At 38.4% G+C, this 13,294-nt stretch overlaps 1 protein-coding gene across 3 annotated transcripts in view; it reads left to right on the top strand.

Annotated features, from left to right (window-relative positions):
* Positions 1-13,294, top strand: part of HMCN1 (hemicentin 1) — a 378,235-nt gene that overhangs the window by 211,695 nt on the left and 153,246 nt on the right. For all 3 annotated transcript variants that reach the window (XR_009449952.1, XM_059675580.1, XM_059675579.1), the window contains exons 21-29: positions 125-284; positions 1,318-1,486; positions 4,012-4,139; positions 5,648-5,920; positions 6,775-6,870; positions 7,580-7,774; positions 9,528-9,658; positions 9,818-9,965; positions 12,083-12,209. Coding sequence is in view for 2 of the 3 variants with exons in the window: in XM_059675580.1 (XP_059531563.1) it covers positions 125-284; positions 1,318-1,486; positions 4,012-4,139; positions 5,648-5,920; positions 6,775-6,870; positions 7,580-7,774; positions 9,528-9,658; positions 9,818-9,965; positions 12,083-12,209 (1,427 nt within the window). In the remaining variant the exon portion in view is untranslated. The remainder of the gene's footprint in view (positions 1-124; positions 285-1,317; positions 1,487-4,011; positions 4,140-5,647; positions 5,921-6,774; positions 6,871-7,579; positions 7,775-9,527; positions 9,659-9,817; positions 9,966-12,082; positions 12,210-13,294) is intronic.

The raw sequence follows: 13,294 nt of genomic DNA, 5'->3' as shown, positions 1-13,294 counted from the left end.
ATCAGCATGTGTTTTTTAATCTTGTGTGTTTTCCCCCCCTTGGAGAATTTTTTTCTTCCTCTTCCAGACATGAAGTCACTCTTTATTATCTTAAAAACACTTTGCTCTGGGTTGTGTTTTGCAGAAAGGCGAGCTGATTTCCACCAGCAATGCTAAGTTTTCCGCGGGGGCTGATGGGAGTTTGTATGTGGTGTCACCTGGGGGCGAGGAGAGTGGGGAGTATGTCTGCACCGCCACCAATGCTGCTGGCTACGCCAAGAGGAAAGTGCAGCTGACCGTCTATGGTGAGAGCTCGAGGAGGAATGTCTTTCTCCCATGCTGTCTTCTGTGCCAAAACTCACGTCTCTCCCAGATAATGTCACCAGAAGGCTATGCCCTAAAGTGAACTATTCCCCCAGGTCTATATTTCTTTTCTTTTAAATATTTTTTATTGATTTCAGGGATGAAGGGAGAGGGAGAGAGAGAAACATCGATGATGAGAGAGAATCATTGATTGGCCGCCTCCTGCGTGCCCCACACTGAGGATCAAGCCCACAACTGGGGCATGTGTCCTGGCTGGGAATCGAATCAGGACCTCCTGGTTCATAGGTCGGTGCTCAACCACTGAGCCATGCCAGCCAGGCCCGCCAGGTTTATATTTCTTACTGCCAACCAACATCTCCCCTATTTAGATTCTGATTTAGAGGGAGAGTAATTGCGTGGCCTTTTGGAAACATTTTGTGGTTTTGTCTTAAGGCAGTGGTCGGCAAGCTGCGGCTCGCGAACCACATGCGGCTCTTTGGCCCCTTGAGTGTGGCTCTTCCACAAAATACCACGTGCGGGCACGCACGTACAGTGCAATTGAAACTTCGTGGCCCATGTGCAGAAGTCGATATTTTGTCACACTCAAGGGGCCAAAGAGCTGCATGTGGCTCGCGAGCCACAGTTTGCCGGCCACTGTCTTAAGGAATATGCTCATTACGCCCAACCCTCTTCAGAAACACCAGTTCCTTAAAACTCCCATGGAAGCCAAATTTCAGCTGTGACTTGATTAGCGCTCCGCCTTCAGGGTTCCTTTTACAGATGGCAGACTCTGAGAGGGCATTTCAGTTGGCCTCTCCATGGTCAAGGAAGAGCTAAAAAGGGAAACTTTCTAGTCATTTTCCTTTCAGCTCTGACAGTCGATGCATTTCTGGAAAATTTTAGATATGCCCCCAAACCTTTGAAATAAGCAGTATCTTTTTATAAGTGATTTAAGAATATTTGCAGCCCACATTGTATTGCAAATTGAATGTTTTCAATGTCCTGTTTCCCTTCTGAAACATGCACTTATTTTAGTAAGGCCCAGAGTGTTTGGAGATCAAAGAGGACTGTCCCACGATAAGCCTGTTGAGATCGCTGCCCTTGCCGGGGAAGAGGTGACCCTCCCCTGTGAAGTGAAGAGCTCGCCCCCGCCCATAATCACCTGGGCCAAAGAAAGCCAGCTCATCTCGCCATTCTCTCCAAGGTAGGGGACCTGGGATGAATTGCAACCCACGGTAACAGTGTCTCAGGGTAGAGGGTTGTACCTAGTCCTCTTTCAGTTGTTTCAAAAAACAACTTGCGTTTGAGGTGAGTCACATGTACATTTGAGCCTATAGAAACTAGATATGCCTTCTAGATCATTCTTTATATCGGAAACGCTAACACTCAGCTATAACATAATTTTTCACAGGTGCATCTGACAAGGTGGTTATTAAAACGGAGCCTATTTGTACAGAGATTCATGGTGGCACAAAGTGCATATTACACGTAGATTCCATGAATCCCATCAGAGAATAAAACACAGTGGATACTCTGATGTCTAGGATTTGATTTTTATTGGATGGTTTTGTAAAAATCTTGTTGACTAAACCCTTGTACAAATAAAGGCCCACGGAGACAATATATTTGATAAGCCAAGTGACATGGGAAGCAGAATGCCAGAGCCTTGAAGAGCACAACCTTTGTTCCATGCAGATGTTAAATTTACTTCTGCCTCTTAAAGCTTGCCTGCGACTTCTGGCAGTTTTTCCACTGCATCTCTGTGCCTCAGATTTCTTGTTTATAAAATGTGGATAATACTTCCCTGAAGGATTATATAAGATAATATATATTATACACTCCTTGTCTCTAGTTCTAAAAAAATGATAGCAATTACTATTTTAATTCAATTTTATGCCAAAAGTTACTGGTGGAATAAGAATTATAGCCTTTAGCCATTGTCTGTTACACTTATTGATGCATAGTTATGAAGATATAAATTCATGCTACAGTAGATATGCTTCCACTAATGAGAAAAAAGATAATCAAGAAGAACTTTGCATAATTTTACTATTTCTTTGAAAAAATGTTTGCTTTGAATAATTTCTAATAAAAGAAATACTCTTATAGATAAAGTTGAAGTTTCATTGTTCCCCTCCTTAATCTCTTCTTTCTTCCCAGGGTAAGCACTGCCATAGACTTGGTGTGCATCCTACACGTGCATAGTATAGAGTAGAATATTGTTTTCTGTGTTTAATTTTTATTTTATTTTAGAGTGACAGGCAGAGAGAAAGATGAGAGAGAGAGAGAAGCATAGATGTGAGAAACACTGATCAGTTGCCACCCACAAATGCCCCATCCAGGGATGTTACTCAAAACCTGGGTATGTGCCTTGCCCAGGAATCAAGCCCTCCACCTTCTGGTATTCAGGATAGCACTCCACACTCCAAGCAACTGAGCCACACTGGCCAGGGCCTGTGTTTTAAATGTTGTTTTGAGTGTTTTTAATTTGCCATTGTAACATAGTATATATTTTTATTATATATTAGATATTATTATATATTGCTATATTAATAATATTATATATTATTATTTTAATGTTGACCCATTTTTATACATATAGATTTAGTTTATTTAACTTAACTACCTCATGTATATTCTACATTTTGTATATACACTTCCCTATTTATGGACATGCATGTTCTTGTTTGCTTTTCATTTCTTTCATTTTTTCTTTTTCTTTTTTATTTTGGTTTTACAAACAAGACTTTTCAGTGATTATCTTTTTATACGTCTCTCTATATACCTATGCATGAGTTTCTTTAAGAACTGTACCTAGCACTACAATTTCCAGTCAGAAGGAATTCCTGTTTTCAGCTTTGTAGACATTGCTGAATTGCTCTCCAAAGGGGTAGTACTGGTTAGCTCTCCCACCAATAGGATCTAGGTGAATCTGTTTCCACATTATAATCACTGCATGATGTTGACTGACTTACCCATTTTTGCCAGTCAGATGGCTGTACAATGATATCTTGCCTCTGTCTTGGTTTCATGGGACTGGCTTCCAAGGAGCCCAGAATGCTTCCACTTGCTTGTTAGCCATGTGTGTTATCTAAGAATTGCCTCTTTAAACATCCTGCACAGTTTTCGGTGACTTGCCTTTTTCTTGTTGAATGTGCAAATTGGGCCTTTGTTCTTAATAACATTCCTTTGTTGTCTCTGTTTTTTAGTACAATTAATAGAATAAAATTTTTAGTGCAGTTAATATAATAAAGTTTTTATGTGTGGGTGTGGTTCACCCAACTACATTATGGTTCTATAGGAGGAATATATTCAATATATATTCAAGAATTACACATATACCTTCTTTTGCCTTGATTTTAGCATACTAAAATTTTAAATAACTTTGTAGAAAAAGAATAAAGTATTCAAAATATATCAATTTACTAAAGTATAGATTTGCTTTGTATACCTGCAGCTTGATAAACCAGAGATGTGCAGTTACTTGATGATTTCAGACCACTAGGGTAGGTTTAAAAGAAAAATAAAACTGATTTTGTATTTGCAAGAGCATCATACAGACTACACAAGATAATTATGCATGAAGGCTGACTTTTAAGGTACATAAAAAGACATTATAGCTGGGAAAACAGTCTCAAAACCTGCTTGCAGAGTAGTAATTCCACAGTGCATAGGGGGCTATTTAAATTCTTGTGTTCTGTAGTCAACTATGCGGTTTCTGTCTTTTAGACACACGTTCCTCCCTTCTGGCTCAATGAAGATATCCGAGGCCCGCGTTTCAGACAGTGGGATGTACCTCTGCGTGGCCACAAACATTGCTGGGAACGTGACTCAGTCTGTTAAATTAAGTGTTCACGGTGAGTTCTGAAATGAAGGCGTAGATATCGGTGTACTGGCCTCAGGGAGCTCCATCTTCCTAGTTTCTTTGATAGATAACCTCCAATTTGTACATAGAGTAATTAGAGAAAATTTTTCTAAAATCTGAGGTGTGATTTTCTTTCATTGACTCTGAAAAGTGTATCTGCCATCTGTAAACAACTCTCCTCTTTCCCTCAAATGGACAGTATTAAATTTTTGGATCTCAATCGTATTAGATGTCTACAGTGACTTTTGACTATTTTTGTTGTGCAGTAATAAAAATGTGTTCGGACTGGTGGCTTTTTGAAGTGAAGGTGAGTTCTCAAGGGAGAATTTAATAGTAGTTAAATGGTCATTTCCACTATTCAAAGGGCTCAGCAACTGAGAACATTCTGCTTCCTAGATTTTTTAACTACTTTAAAACTAATTAGCCTGCTTTATTCCCTCAATTTATCATAGTCTGTTCAGCTGTTCATTCAACCAATGCATACTTAGCGTGTACATAAGCCAAGCCAGGCCTTGTGTAGGTGCTGGGTATTTAAATAGAAGAAATTTTCTCAGATAGTATTGACTTGATTTCACTCCCAGATTAATTACTACAATAGTATCCTATTGGTCCTGGGATTTGAAATCCGATGAGAGTTCTCCATTTACTAGTCCTAGGGCAGTAGGCATATTACCTTACCTCTCTTGTCTTTAGTTTTCTCCTTCATGAAATAATGGCAATAATATTATCAAACTTAAAGGATTCTTGTTAGTAACAACCTTTCTTGTTAGAAAGTCTTGGTTAAATATTAAGTTTAAAAGAAAGGACAGATGAGTGTTTTTAGGGGAATAAGGTATGTAAATCCTGATTATATCCTTATGAGTCTCTTTGATTCTATAGCGCATACTTCATGTATGTGGAACCCAATAATACATACCAGTGCTTTGGTAAGTTATCTCAGTTAAATTTCTACAGGAGGGTAGGTAAAGAGAAATAATAGAGACTTTATCTTGATTTTCTTCTCTGAAATTAGCAGAGGCCTTTATGAGAACCTTGTCTTACTGTCTGGCTAAAGCTTCCACAAAGAGAAAAAAAAAATTAATGTTTAGAGAGAAATGCTTTTTGTTTTAGTCTCTTATATTATAGAAATTATCTCGATCGCCTTTTAATAGAGTTTTAAACCTCAAGTCATTTATAGATTAAAGGAAACCTAACATTTTTAAGTGCTTACTCTTCCTCAAGTTTTGAGCAAGGCGTTATCCATGTATTATGTCCCATAGTTCTTGCAGGGTACTGGTGTGGGGGAGGTTGTTTTGCCTGGCTTAGCAAACAAACAGGCCTCGGGGAAACGGACCAATTGGCCCTAGAGCACAGAGTTAGTAAGTGGCCTGGGCCTGGGTCCACATCCTAGGGTTATTTCCGTTTGTCATCCTGCCTCTTGGTAAGGAGCTCTCACTCAAAGTGAGAAAAGAAAGGGGATTTTAAAAAATTGAATTATGGACGCTCACTTGTTGTTTCCAGTTCCTCCAAAGATACAGCGTGGCCCTAAACTCCTGAAAGTCCAAGTTGGCCAAAGAGCGGACATTCCGTGCAATGCTCAGGGCACGCCTCTTCCTGTAATCACCTGGTTTAAAGGTGGAAGCGCCGTGCTGGTTGATGGAGTCCAGCATGTTAGCCATCCAGGTGGAATGTTAAGCATCAGCCAAGCCATGCTCTCAGATGCCGGAGCATACACATGTGTTGCTGCTAACATAGCAGGCAGCGATGAAACAGAGATAACACTCCACGTCCAAGGTGATTTGGGGCATAGGGAGATAGATGTATGGTGGGGGTTGGGAGTGGGAGAAAATGGCTGGAGACTATATACAAAATATATAGTCCTGGATAGTCTTGGATCACTTTCAGAAGATTTCTGTATAAGACTCTTTGCTCAGCTTTGAAAGGAGAACCATTCTAGAAAGAAATGAAACCCTGCTATGACTAAACAGGCCTCCATATTTGTGTGTTTACCTTTGAAAATGAAATTGCCATGAATGATATAGATGATGGCATCAATCCCAGATCACTGCCCCACCCACTGTCTTTGGTTTGGGAAAAATTTTGGGCAGAGAGTTGGAGTAGGATTTCGCCTGATAGTGGTAGGGTGCACTCAATATTGATCCCTAGGAAATCTAGTTCCACGGTTTTCTGTAATGATATTGGCCTTGTTTAGAGGGATTAATTGTTCCTTCAAGCTACAAATATTTGTCTAGCTCCTACCAAGTGTCTGTCCTGTTTTTGGCAGTGAGGAGAAAGTCGTGACAAAGGCAAAGCACCTGCTTTTATGAGCTGTTCCACTGCAAATAGGCAGAGAGCAAGCAAACAAATAAATTAAAATATGGATCGTATACAAATAAGTGCTGGGTGGAAAATTAAAATAGGGGGATGCTCCTAGCAATTGACTATGTTAGGTTGGATTGTTAGTTAGGACTCCTGTGAGGAGGTGATATTTAGGGTGAGAACTTATTGACTCTAAGGAAATCAGGGAGAAGAACATTCCTGGTCAGGGAGAATACCAATGCAAAGGCAAGAAGGAAAGATAAGTAGGTATCGAACTCAGCATGGTACTTTTGTCCAAGTCTGAGATAATACATTTATTTTTCTAATAGAACCACCTACACTGGAAGATCTGGAACCTCCATATAACACCCCATTCCAAGAAAGAGTGGCCAATCAGCGCATTGCATTCCCATGTCCTGCAAAAGGTGTGTAATACCCAGACATATGGGCATTGGCATAATGTCATATTGTTCCTTCTACACTGAGCCCACATCAATTCATAAAATCCCACTTGAGAGTTCTTGTTATAATAGCTGGGCATAATAGAAACTAATCCCTCTTTCAAATAACAGCTGTTTGAATAGGTGTTTTCTCTTCAATGAAAAGACTTGCTCCTTCAAACTTGCCTCATCTAGTATGTCTTCCATATAGTTCATGCTCTTTCCCATTACTTCTCATCTCTATTCTATCAGGCTTATTTAAAATGTGAATTATAAAGCATCATTTTATTACATCATTTATGCAGTCTGTTTGGTTGGGCAATCTTCGTGTTTATTCCTTTGATAGTATCTTATTTTCCCTCTTCCTTTATTTTTAACTGAAAACTCCTCATATATCTAGACTATTTGATTAATAAAGTTTTTCCCAGTGAGCACCATGATTCACAAGAAAATGCTTTGCTTTTATTACTGTCATCTGAATGTCTTGATAAAATTAACTTTGATCAAACTCTACACTAGAGATCATAGGTCTCTTAAGACTAATCAGGAATTAGAGGTACCCATGCCAGGGGAAATTATCTTGAAAGTAGCATATACATTAGGGTGCAAATTATTTCCTCCTAGTATACTGGATCTTTAATAGTGATTTCTAATTTTGTTGTAAAATATCACAAGGCTTTAATTCCTTTTTTAGGTACTCCCAAACCAACCATCAAATGGTTACGGAATGGTAGAGAGCTGACAGGCAGAGAGCCTGGTATTTCTGTCTTGGACGAAGGCACAATGTTGGTTATTGCTTCTGTTACACCATATGACAATGGGGAGTACATCTGTGTAGTAGTCAATGAAGCTGGGACCACAGAAAAAAAATATAACCTCAAAGTCCATGGTAAATACAGATAAAAATGCTAAAAAATCACAAAATTGAATATGTGACATTTTCAAATTATTATATGTTATACTCTCAGTGTGGTATTATGTAATGTGAATAGAAATGTTATCATTCAAAACTGGTGATCTGATTGTATTTATTGACCGATTTGATTAAAACATCATGTAATTTTTTATTGTGACTTTAATATTTTTTAAAATTTTTATTGAATTTATTGGTGTGACATTGGTTAATAAAATAATACAGGTTTCAGGTGTACAACTCTATAAAACATCATCTGTATATTGTATTGTGCATTTACCACCCCAAGTCAAGTCTCCTTCCATCACCATTTATCCCCTTTTACCCTCTTCTACCTTCCCCCACCCACCTTTCCCTCCAATAATCACCTACTGTTGTCTGTGTCTATGAGTTTGGTTTTTTATTTGTTTAATCACTTCACCTATATCATTCAAAATTCAAATGGTAGAAAAATATATATTGTCAAAAGTATCATGATCAGGAGCTGAGTCATCTACTAATCCTCCCTAGGGCCAAAGAAAGTCATTAGCTTTATATTTATGTGTGTGTATCTTCCCAGAGATATTTATACATATGCAAAGAAATATATATACATTTTTTATCCTCGTTTTATTTTATTTTAATTTTTGGTTAATCCTCACCTGAGGATATTTTCCCCATCAAGTTCTAGAAAGAGTGGAAGGGAGGAGAGAGAGACAGAGAGAGAGAGGCGGGGGGCGGGGGGGGAGAGACATTGATTGGCTGCCCTGACTGGGGCCAAGGAATGATCCCACAACCCAGTTACGTGCCCTTGACCTGGAATTGAACCCCAGAACCTTCCGTGCACAGGCCAACACTCCAACCACTGAGCACACTAGTAGAGCTATCCTCATTTTATTTATTTTTATGTATTTATATTTTAAATATATATTTTTTTTATTTCAGAGAGGGTGGAGGGAAAGAGAGATAGAAACATCAATGATGAGAGAGAATCATTGATCGGCTGCCTCCTGCATGCCCCCTACTGGGGATCGAGCCCACAACCCGGGCATGTGCCCTTGATCAGAATCAAACCTGGGACCCTTCAGTCCACAGGCCGTCCCTCTGTCCACTGAGCCAAAACGGCTAGGGCTATCCTCATTTTATATCTATTACTCTGCACCTAGTCTATATTGCTAAAACAATCTATCTTTGGGATTATTCAAAATTCCTAACCCTTATTTATACCTACAATTTATGGCTATGCCATTATTTACTTAACCTTCCTCTATTAATGATGAACATTTAGATTACCAGTGTTTTGCTATTGTAAGTAACACTTCAATGAAAATCTTGTACTTTTATCATTTTGTCAAAGCTGTGTACCTTTTAAAATTTGGTGGATATTGGCTTCCATAGACCCTGGGCAATATTCCCTTATGTCAGGAAAGTAATGAGGCCCACGTGACTTAATTAAGACCCTAGTCATTTGTATTTTAAGTGATTTGTAGAATAAACAGGTTCTCCCTTCAATTTATCCTGAAGTGTATCCTTAGCTCAAAACTCTGAAAAAGGAAAATTCAGTAAGGATTACTTATAAATATATTGGTCAAGACTATTCATTTTCTATTAAGGCATGTGCTTGAAATATGACCAGCTGGTTTTAAAGCACAAATCTGATAGAATTTGTTTACTAATGGCCTGAGCAAAGAAACTTTATAAGTCATATTTATTATAAGGGTAACTAGCCATGACTCCTCTCTTTTTGCAGTTCCTCCGGTAATTAAAGATAAAGAACAAGTGACAAATGTGTCCGTGTTGGTCAATCAGCTGACCAATCTCTTCTGTGAAGTTGAAGGAACTCCCTCTCCCATCATTATGTGGTACAAAGATGATGTCCAGGTACATGGAGACATCCACATTTTCACCATTTCTTGCCTCTGAAAGACGTCATTCAGATGTGACTTTCTTCTTAATAATAATATGGAAACTTTACTTGAATTTTTGGTTATGCATTCTAATTGGGATTGGAAATAACACCGAGCATTTTGGCTCTTAAAGGTGACTGAAAGCAGCACTATTCAGATTGTGAACAACGGGAAGATATTAAAGCTCTTCAAAGCCACTCCGAAGGATGCGGGAAGATACTCCTGCAAAGCCATTAATGTTGCAGGCTCCTCTCAGAAGTACTTTAACATCGATGTGCTAGGTAAGGGAAAACATTCTTTTAAAAACACTACAAATCAGATGCATTTCTTACATACGACAGAGTTGACTGAAAGAGTAAAGGGAAAAATAAATTGATAGGATAAATATCTTCATATCACTCTATCATTATTTTGTCGTTAATATTTGTTGAACAGAACCATATTGTATGGAGATTTAAAAGGTATTATTATTTATCATACAGAGATATCTATGGGTTTTTGGTACCATCTTATACATAAAATCATCAATAACAACACTTGTCAATTTCTCTAGTTAGGTGGGCAGGAAATTCTCTGGGTAGTAACTCAGTAGGATGAGGCAGAGTAAGTACCATTCATGTCGTGGACATCTCCTGAAGCTACTAGGTTGTACTTGAACTTGGATGATAGAAAATGCACCTAATTAATTTTTTGTAACTAAATCACCTCAGCTCTGATTCTAGTTAATGGGGGAGAATTCTGAGGACAGGTAATAACTGTAATAAATTGGGTTAGAAAACATTTTTAATGTTTTAACAGTAATCATAAATTTAGAATTTTATAATTTAGTGTGTGAAATCCTACTTGCCAATTTGAGTTTACATAGTGATAAAATGACTTCCTCTCTTCTCAATATTTTGCTCACCAAAATGGGCATATGATTTATAAGTCTGTGGTGGAAGGAGGAATGATACTGCATTAAAATTACCATACAAAACTGTTATAATATGAAATTAATCTCTCTCATTAAACTTCTCAAAGTCTTAAGTACTTTGCATTTCCTGTACCAACATTCCCATTATTATATGTAAGTATAGGCTATAAAATCTAAGTAATCTTTTCTGTCATTAGTCCTATTGGCATCATTTTTCTTGACACACTCATTTGCTTTGAATTTTGTCTGGGCTGAGGACTCCCACATTTTTATCTCCAGCTCAGACTTCTCTGGCATGGTGAACTGAGTGGTCTCAATGAATGCCTATTCTGGTCACCTGTGGTGATTCCTATCGTAGTGACCAGTACCTCCGAGACCCATCCACTCGCTTCTGCCAGAACCTGGTATTCCTTCTTACCTCCGTCTCCCCTACTCCTTAAACCTACATCCTCTTAAGTCTATTTCCTAATCCCATGTTAAATTATTTACTCCTTTCTATTTCCACTGTAAAGGTATCATTTATAAGCTGCATTAATACCATATAATAGTCTCTGAACTCCCAGTCATCCACTCTTTGCCACGGGAATCTACTCTTTATGCAACAGCCAGTATGGCTGATCATACCGTACCCTCCCCTACTGAAACCCTCTAACAGCTGGAGATGAAGAACCAGACACCTTAGCATGATGTGAAGGGAGAAGATTCAAAGGTCAGGAAAGTGTACAGGAACTCTTCAATATGTTTGATAATTCCAAGAATAAAAACCAACAGAGCCAACACTATACTCAGATCCAGTTTTAGTGTAGGATCCCTGTAAAAGAGATAGGGGTGATATATTTTAAGCAGGACTATGGTGTGATATGTAGAATTTGAACACTCCTTATAAGATTGACAGTGGTTATGTCATTCATTAAAATGTATAGCAGTAGTAAATTGTATGAGCTTCACTACTCACTCATATTCTAAACTTCTTTTGTACATGGGTTTAATACTCGTCAAAATGATGAGTTTTGTACTACCAAGAATTGTCCTGCTATCAAATCTTTCATGAATGTATTCCTATACTTGAATTTAACTTTTGGTTCCATAGATGTGATATGAAAAAAAGATCCAAAGACAGAGAAACAGCGATCAGACTATTAATCCCCAGAGGGAAAGTAGGAGAGGGAGGGGGCAAGGGGAAGAGATCAACCAGAGGACTTGTATGCATGCATATAAGCCAAACCAATCGACATGGACAACAGGGGGATGAGAGCATAAGTGGGATGGGGGGAGGATGGGGATTTAATGGGGGGGGGGATGAGGACACATTTGTAATACCTTAACTAATAAAGAGTTTAAAAAAAAAGAAAAAAGATTATTCTGTGATATGTTTAACAGTAAGATCTTGTTGAAATACTGTAGAAATCATTGATTATCTGATCTCCTTCCCCCCACTCTTTTTGCAAAGTTATAGATTTTCATGATAATATGTATTTGTTCAAGTTCCACCCACCATAATAGGTGCCAACTCCGCCAATGAAGTCTCAGTTGTCCTCAGTCACGACACCAGCCTTGAATGCCAGGTCAAGGGCACTCCCTTCCCAGTGATTGACTGGTTCAAAGATGGCAAGTGAGTATCTTTTCTGTATTTGTTACAAGGGTATTTATAGGAAATCCATGTGTAAACGCATATGGATTTTCTCTTAATTATTTTACCTCATGGACTATTATTGAATGAGCATGACAGAAGACAAAATTGCTCAAAAAGTGGTCTCAAAGCCTTACAATACCTTTCGTTTTTATGAATTACAAGGCTCTCTATAATTGCTGGGGATTTTATTTTAGAAACATATGAAACTCAGGTTTATTATACATGAAATAGTCTGTCCACAGGATAAGAATTTAAAAAAAATAAAAAATGTAACATCCAAATGCAGAAGTGATTTTGCTTTGATATGGGAATTGTTTGAATTACTTAAAAAGAAAATGTGTTGCCCTGGCCAGTGTGCCTCAATGGCTAGAGTGCCAATCTGAGCACCCAGGGGTCACAGGTTCAATTCCTGGTCAAGGGCACATACCTGGGTTGCAGGTTTGATCCCTGTCCCTGGTCAGAGTATGCAGGAGGCAATCAATTGATGTATCTCTCTTCTCTCCTCTCTCTCTCTCTCTCTCTCTCTCTCTCTCTCTCTCTCTCTCTCTCTCTCTCTCTTCTCCTTTTCTCGTTACCTCCTTCCCTCTATCTCTCCCTTCCACTCTATCTAAAAAGCAATGGAAATATACTTGGATGAGGATTAACAAAGAAAAAAGAAGGAAAAAGAAAAGAAAAATGTGTTTACTACAGCAAGATAGGAATACTCAATCTAGTTCTCTGTGCAGGCAAAAAGGAACAACCACCGAAGAGCAGTCAGATGTTTCTTAGACTTCAAGGTCTGCTGAGGTTTGCCCACACTGATATAACTGCATGATTTGTATTGTTTGTGAGAGTTCATTCTCATGGCATGGCCACAATTCATGTGTTAAAGTAGTTCCTCAGAGCAGGTGTCTAAGACTAAGCAGCCAAGAGTGAAACTTTGCAGTGTAAATAAAGGACTGTATGCAAACTTTTAAAGATCAGTAAGCCAAACAACAGCGTAGAAAAATGTATGGAGGGTTTGAACAGGCAATTAAAAATATATTAAGTAGGCAATAAATGTATTAGAAGATGCTCACCCTCAA

The sequence above is a fragment of the Myotis daubentonii genome, chromosome 18 (genome assembly GCF_963259705.1).
Source record: "Myotis daubentonii chromosome 18, mMyoDau2.1, whole genome shotgun sequence".
Taxonomy (NCBI): Eukaryota; Metazoa; Chordata; class Mammalia; order Chiroptera; family Vespertilionidae; genus Myotis; species Myotis daubentonii.
This window is presented reverse-complemented; position numbering and strand designations above follow the sequence as displayed.